Source organism: Mus caroli, chromosome 10 (genome assembly GCF_900094665.2).
Source record: "Mus caroli chromosome 10, CAROLI_EIJ_v1.1, whole genome shotgun sequence".
NCBI classification, from domain to species: domain Eukaryota; kingdom Metazoa; phylum Chordata; class Mammalia; order Rodentia; family Muridae; genus Mus; species Mus caroli.
The window spans coordinates 37,848,009-37,856,074 of NC_034579.1; the positions used below are offsets into that span (position 1 = coordinate 37,848,009).

At 44.9% G+C, this 8,066-nt stretch overlaps 1 protein-coding gene across 2 annotated transcripts in view; it reads right to left on the reverse strand.

Annotated features, from left to right (window-relative positions):
- Positions 1–8,066, reverse strand: part of Afg1l (AFG1 like ATPase) — a 158,510-nt gene that overhangs the window by 114,004 nt on the left and 36,440 nt on the right. Inside the window, exon 3 of one of the 2 annotated variants that reach the window (XM_021174127.2) lies at positions 5,113–5,164. The exons of the other annotated variant lie outside the window; for it this stretch is intronic. Coding sequence (XP_021029786.1) covers positions 5,113–5,164 — 52 coding nt within the window. The remainder of the gene's footprint in view (positions 1–5,112; positions 5,165–8,066) is intronic. 2 annotated transcript variants of the gene reach the window in all.

Sequence of the window (8,066 nt, forward strand, 5' to 3'; positions counted from 1 at the left end):
TGTAAGCACTTCCACAGTGGAGCCCAGTGTTTTCGAAATCTGAATCTGTGTTTTTAGGCTCTGGATGCTCATATGGGTCCAGAAAGCAATGGCCTCTTCCTCTCTTTGAGCTGGGAGCTGAGTTTTTGCCTTGACATTGTCTTCTGGTCAAAGGCTTGTGACAGAACCAGCTACATGCCAAGAGTGAGGACACAAATCATTATCACCACCACCACCACCACATTACCATTACAGGCTTTCAGCCTCTGGAGGTAATGAGCTAAATATAAATACTATTACTGAAAATAGTTTTTGTTGAAGCTTGGTCTATTGCTATGTATTGTAATGCTAAATATTGGTCCCAATGTCCGGTTGCCCCCAGGGATGAGGAAATTTTCACCTACACCAAGTGATGCTATGTAACTGTGGTGGTTTGAATACACTTGGCCCAGAAAGTGGCACTATTTGGAGGTATAGTCTCACTGGAGTAGGTGTAGGCTTGTTGGAGGAAGTCTGTCATTGTGGGTTGTCACTGCGGGTGTGGATTTTAAGAATGTCATCCTAGCTCCCTAGAAGCCAGTCTTCTCCTTGTGGCCTTCAGCTCCTCCTGCACCATGCCTGCCTGGATGCTCTCATGCTCCTACCTTGATGATAATGGACTAAGCCTCTAAACTTATAAGCCAGCCCCAATTAAATGTTGTCCTTGTAAAAGTTGTCTTGGTCATGGTGTCTGTTCACAGCAGTAAAACCCTAACTAGGACAGAAGCTGGTACCAGGAGTGGGGTATTGCTATAGTAGGCTCAACCATGCTTTTGTATGAAAAAAAAATTGTAGATTTAGAGACTTTGGATTTGGAAGCAGTGGAATGCTTTAAGTGAGGCTTAATGGGCCATCCTAGTAGGAATATGGAAGACTTTGTTGCTGAGGGTAATTTGAACTGTGGAAACACGTCTCTAGAGAATTTTAGTATGTGGCCGAGAGACTGTTCTTAGGATGTTTTGGTGAAGTAGTCTCTGCTTTTGCCCTTGTCCAAACAGTCTGCCTGAGGTTCAAGTGAAGAGAGTCAAATTAATTGCATTGACAAAGGAGGTCTCAAAACTATCTAGTTTAGCCCCTATGCTGTGGTTTAGTCTCACAAAGAGCATTATGACGAATCATAGCAAGCTTAGAAAGAAAAAATACAAAATGTGTGGTTTAAGTAATAATAGGGCTCCAGGAAGTGCAATGGAGCTGAATCCTGTGTTCAAGGAGATAAAGAGATTAAGGGAGTGGTGATCTCTCAGAGCTAGAGCCTATCCAGCTAAACTTCATGTTTGTATTTGCAGTTGAACAAGAAATAGTTTGGACTTTTAATCTGGAATGAACTGCAATCCAGAAATGGAGGGTATATTTGTGATTCAGATCTTGAGGCTAGAAGACACAGGCTTTTGATCTGGATCTTGAGGAAAAGTGGCCATGAAAAGCTTAGGCTCAGGCATGTTGGTACACACCTTGAATCCCAGGAGACAAAATCAAGCAGATCTCTGAGTTCAATGCCAGCCTGGAATAGAGCAAGTTCTAGGTGAAAAGCTTAAGTCCAGATGTGGTGGTATACACCTTTAATCCCAGCATATAGGAGACAGAGACATACAGATCTCCAAGTTCAAGGTCAACCTACAGAGCAAATTTCAGTACAGCCAAGCTTAGGCATTGAGAGAGTTGGAAAACTAAAAGCTGGTAATAGAATAAAGAGGACCATGTTCCAGCCCCAGCAAGCAGCAGAACTCAGCAGGTCCACCATGTGGCTCTAGCTTTAGAGTCAAGAATAGCAGGGACTACTGGGACTATTGATACTGGTTAGCTGGAGCTAAGAAATTAGCAGTGATTAAGAAGAGGCCAGCATCAGTAAGGTGAAATCTTCTGGGAAGTGTTTTCTGAGAGCACAAAGAAGCTGTGTTCCAGAGATAGCCAAGGCTGTACCCCATGCTGTGGCTGCACTTGGTAATGTGTAAGAGTCACTCAGGTGGTACTGCTTGTGAAGGAATGAAGGGATCATGGAGGGAAGCTGAGGCTTAGCACTGTGAGACGCCAGACATGGTCATTGGTGAAGGTGCAGCCCCAGTTGCAGTTGATGGCCCAGGACTGAGGGGTCATGCAAAGAAGTTGAAGCCTGGTACCGTGAAGGGAGCCTATGAGAGGCTATCGGTGAAGCCTAGTTTCAGTGGAAGTGTATTGGAGATGCCAGTATCATGAGATGATCACCAGGAATAGCACCAACAGTGGAGTAGAGTCAACCAGAGCCTAGAGTGCTACAGAGGGCAGAGCTGGACAAGTGATACAAGCTCTGAAAGATCCCAGAAGATCATGTGTGGATCCCATGTTGGAGGAAGTGTGTTACTGTGGGTGTGGGCACTATGGCTCTCTTCCTAGCTGCCTGGAAAACAGTCTTCTCCCAGCAGCCTCCAGATGAAGATGTAGAACTCTCAGCTCTTCCTGCACCATGCCTGCCTGGATACTGCCATGCTTCTGCTTTGATGATAATGGACTAAACTTCTGAACTGTAAGCCAGCCCCAATTAAATGTTGTCCTTATAAGAGTTACCTTGGTGGACCAGAGCATCCTAGAAACACTGCCAGAGTTGTGCAAGGCCTTTTCATTTTAGGCTTGTGCCTGCAGCGCTTCTGAACATGCTCAGAAGCTGGCAATGGGGTCACTTTATGGCTTCTACCAGGATGTGAAAACCTTTTCTGTGAGCAGGGACTGGGGATGCTAAAAATTGGTGCAGGTGTTGGCAAGCTGTCCAGTGTGCCTGCTGGTGGGGCTGTGGCAGTTTCTGCTGCCCCTGGCTCTGCAGCACCTGCTGCTGGTTCTGCCCACTCTGCAGCAGAGGAGAAGAAAGATGAGAAGAAGGAAGAGTCCGAGGAGTCGGACGACGACATGGGGTTTGGTTTGTTTGATTAAATTCCTGCTCCCCTGCAAATAAAGTCTTTTTATATATCTTGGGGGGGGGGGGNGGGTTGCCTTGGTCATGGTGTCTGTTCACAGCAGTAAAACCCTAACTGAGACAGTAACCTTGCTCCTTAATTTAAAACTATTGATTGAATAAAGATGTCTACAGCCTATAGCTGGGCTGAAGAGAGGTGGGAAGTGTTTTGGTCCCTGGGCTTTGGGTCTGAGGAGGACCATGAGGGGTAAAAGAAGAAGGTAAAGAGAGGAGAAAATGCCATGGGGTAGATGAGTCATGAAAACACAGCCATGAGGGCTCAATTGGATTTAAGAGCAGTCCCAGTGGAACGTGCAGGTCATAACTCAGGGTTATGGATGGGGAAGTAGACACTGGTGGCTTAGAGGTTAGGTATCTGCCCAGCCCTAGTGCTTTAAAGGCATATCATAAATATGAAAGATTTGTGTCTTTTATCTGGGAACTGAATGATCAAAGGCAGTGTAGAAACCCCTGACTGAGAATAAAATATACTACAAGTTTTCTTGAAGGCTAAGCTACAATGTTAATCCACCAACTTAAAACCAATCCTGGGGAGGTTCCCTGGATGTAGGGTCCACCCAAGTCCCTCATTTCTACCAATCTATAAATAAAGAGTACACTCCTGTGGGCACCACAGAACACAAGACAGTGGGGAAATGAACGGTAGCCAGTGGGGTTAGGAAGCAGATTCCCTCCTTCCCTGTGAATCTCCTTAGATTTGACAGCTGATTCTTGAGTCCAAATGGGAGGGCGAAGAATAAGAGTTAATTATGGAGGCATTCTGAGACTGTTTTTCTAGCCAGAGAGCCCCCCAAATGAGAACTTGACACTTTTTATTACTACCCCTTTTCTGAGTATTCTAAATGGGTGTTGGCCAACAAAAGTTATCTCACTTCCTAGTTCAAGGTTGGTTTCTCTTCCCCTCTGTAATATAAAGGTATTTTAACCAATGGTTATGTGCTCCAGCCTGCATCAAACATCCCTGATCATATTTATATTCTCTTCTCTCTCCTTCTGTCTCTCTGCCTCGGTCTGTCCCTCTGTCTCTGTCTGTCTCTGTCCCTCTGACTCTCTCTGTCCCTCTGTCTCTGTATCTCTCCCCCACCCCCAACCCCACCTCCCTCCCTTCTTTCCTCTATGTTTTGCTCAAGACAAGACCTTACAACATAGCCCAGGCTAGCCTCAAACTCACGCTCCTCCCACCTCAGCCTCCTGAGTGCTAGGATTCCAGGTCTCCCTCCTTCATGGCTAGTTTTTTTCAGGACCTCTGATGCATTACTCACAGTGCATCTCTGTTCAGTCAGACACTCCCAGCAACCTTCACCAGTCTTGTTTGTCAGGCCCTTCTGTATAAGTCTTTACCAACCATCTCCATTTCTGGTTCAGTGGTTAAGGTAACAGGAACAACAAAGAGCAGATCTTTTGCAATGACTGAACATGAAAGGGAAGGTTCTGGAACTGTGATGTTCTCCCAAAGAACAAGAGTCAGCCAGAGTGAGGGCCCTGAGCAGTACCCCAGGCACAGAACAGTGAGGAGCACCCAATGTGAGTGAGGAGCACTACCCATCTGGAAACTCACAAGGACCAGCAGAGGAGCTGAGAAAAGGCAAGTCTGCTCAATGCACAGAACCCAGAGAGCACGGAACTGCTGCCGCTGAGACCCTAACTGTGTCTACTAACTAATGTAAGGGAAACTGCAGGGTGGTGCTGAGACAGGGGGACCACTGGAGTTCATAAGACCCTTCTTCAGGAGTTCTGGGGAGACAATAGTAACAACCAGGTCATTACTCTAACACTTAGATCATGAGTAGAAATGTGCATGGAAATTAAAAAGGAAAAAGGAATAAGCCCACTTTAAAAAGAGGCAGGCTTAGAGAGCAGCACTGTACTGAGACCCTGGCTGTCTAGTCAACTACAGATGACTTCCATCCTGTGGGGCGCCCTAGTGTGAGTGTATTTACAGTCTTGTGTGACACTGCTTCTGCCTTAAACTGTAGCCCCAGCCTATGAGCATCAATGGCGGAAGCTGATGGTTGTCCCTCCCTCTCAAGTCAGACTCCTCATCCTGTTCTCCAATTTGGGACTGAGAGGTGTGGACGCGGAAGTTTTATCCCTGAGGGAAAGCTGCAGAACCTCCTGACTGGCCCACCCAACACTTTTTTAACACTTACCAATGTCTCCATAAACATAGAGGCCCTTTGGAGGTTTGTTCCTTGAAAAAAGCTGCAAATTAAGAACAAATTACAAATTTTCTACCATGCAAATAATTACATATAATCATATATACATAATGTTCCCAACTGTGCTATATATAGGACATCAAGGAGGCAATTATATACAATAAGTAGAAAAAACTTGGTGTGAAAGTCTGCAAAGCCAATACGTTATGCAGCCTGTAAAGGGGAGGTATTCTTGATAGACCCAAACACAGGTAAATCTTGAGGACATTGTATTAGTAAAATAAGCTAGACACATAAAGATAAAGTACTTCTGACCCATGTTATCAGGGTGAAGCAGAGGTGGGGAGTCACTGTTTAGGGGATACAGCGTCCCATTTGTGTAACATGAAGAGATGGGTAGGAGTGACTGTAGTTAAACAGAGACCTGTGTCCACACTTATTACCACTGAGCTGTCGTGAGAAGTGCTTAAGATGGCTAGCATGTCAGATACCTGTAATCCCAGCACACAGGGCGCTGAGGCAGGAGGAAATCTCCACTATACATACAATCAGACTATGCCTTAAAGCGCAAAACCTGAAACCACAATTCAGAATCCAATCCGTAACACTCTTGTTTCTGTTGTATCACCCAACTCTGCTAACCCATCTCCTGATGCAGGCCACGCCCTGGTACAGGCCAGGCTAATCCATCTCCTGATGCAGGCCACGCCCTGGTACAGGCCAGGCTAATCCATCTCCTGATGCAGGCCACGCCCTGGTACAGGCCAGGCCAGTGTGCTCTCTCTGCTCTGATTCCAACTCATGCACAGCTTCCCTATGTCCCCTGCAAGTCACTACTCTTAAGACACAGCTGGAAACAGAGTCCCACCTGCCAACATCTGAGCTTTGCTTTCTTTCTTTTTTGTGTGAAACATTGTGTCATTTGGTTTTCAACTTGTCAACAACAAAAAAAAAAAGGATTATACCCTTAAACAATTTTAGAACAATGTCATAATTTGAAACCTAATATAAAACCTAAAAAGTCTCTAAATGTATGTTTGCAATGTTAAATAGCTCGCTCTCTTTCTCCTCTCTCTCTCTCTCTCTCTCTCTCTCTCTCTCTCTCTCTCTCTCTCTCTCTCTCTGTCTCATTTGGGTTTGGTTTTTTTGAGGGGGGGGTTGTTTTGGATTTTTGGTTTTTGGTTTTTTGGTTTTTTGGTTTTGTTCTTTTGTTTTTCCACATAGGGTTTTTCTATGCAGCCCTGGCTGTCCTGAAACTTGCTCAGTAGACTAGGTTGGCCTCAAACTCACAAAGATCTGCCTGCCTCTGCCTCCTTGAGTATGGGGATTAATGGTGTGCACACCACTGTCCAGCTAGAAATCTTTTGAAAGCATTTCTGTGTTAGAAAACTGGGGTGTCAAGGCCTAGGTAGCTGCTGCCTGTCTAGCCAGCCATTTTATACTGTTACTACCGTTACTAGGAAACTTTCTCACGCCTGAGTTGATGGCATATGTTCTATGCTTTGGTGCTCTTAGAGGTCAGTAAAAACTGCTTTGTAGAGTTAGCTGCAATAAACTTGGGCCCAAACCAACCACCCGGCAGCACTTCCTGCACCTCTGGATGAGCTTTTATGGTTTCTGCCTTCATAAGCTGCCCCTGGGATGACCCCAATATAAGAGAGACACCTGCACCAATATAAGAACCCATTTAGGATAACAGTTATACTTTGAGTAGTGGTTGAGTAAAGTTTTAAGTTTCCAAGTCCTCCCTGGGAATTAACATCCTACTTGGCAGACAGACTCATGCTCTTGGGTAACTGATATCCTGGATGGCAAGTTAAAACATGAATGATAGGCAAGGCAAGTCCCCTGCCATAGTAGAATAAATGGCCCCCCTCAACCAATGAAGACATGTTCCTAAGGAAGCTGCCTATTCCTAAATCCTGACTGGTGAAGTAACTTGGTACAGATGTTTATGGATTTCAGGCTTGAAAGCTCCATAGAATTCTGACTCATGATCACAGTCAGCTCCAAGTCTGGTTTTCAGCCCTGATTAATCAATCCTAGAGTGAATGCTCAATAAACTATCACTTGCCAGTGCCTGACAAATACAGAAGTGGATGCTCACAGCCATCCATTGGATGGAGCATGTGGAACTCAATGGAGGGGCTAGAGAAAGGACCCAAGGAGCTGAAGGGGTTTGCAGCCCCATAGGAGGAACAGCAATATGAACAGTATCTCCAGAGCTCCCTGGGAATAAACCACCAACCAAAGAAAACACATGGTGGGACTCATGGCTCCAGCTGCATATGTAGCATAGCAGAGAATGGCTTAGTTGGGCACCAATGAGAGGAGAGGCCCTTGGTCCTATGAAGGCTCTGTGCCCCAGTATAGGGGACTGCCAGGGCCAGAAAGTGGGAGTGGGTGGGTTGGTGAGCCAGGGGAGGAGGGGAAGGGATAGAGGGTTTTTGGAGGGGAAACCAGGAAAGAGGATAACATTTGAAATGTAAATAAAGAAAATATCTAATAAAAAACAAGAAAGAAAGAAAGAAAGAAAGAAAGAAAGAAAGAAAGAAAGAAAGAAAGAAAGAAAGACAAGTAAAACATAATCTAAATATCGTGAGATTTTTTATGGGGTTAAATATTGTGATGTTATTATAATATGGGATTATATTTAACTTTCTAGATACAAATCTAAAAATAAAGATGCTTTAATGAACTTATCTTAAATAAATAAATAAATATAAACAAGCTATCATTATCTGGCTGAGATTGGAGTTTCTGTGGTTTGTGGGGGTGACTCCTGGATCCCAGTGTGGGTGTTGTCATTCATAATTCTTCAAAATACATTCTGTAAGAATAATTTTTTTAGCCGGGTGTGGTGGCGCACGCCTTTAATCCCAGCACTCGGGAGGCAGAGACAGGTGGATTTCTGAGTTCGAGGCCAGCCTGGTCTACAAAGTGAG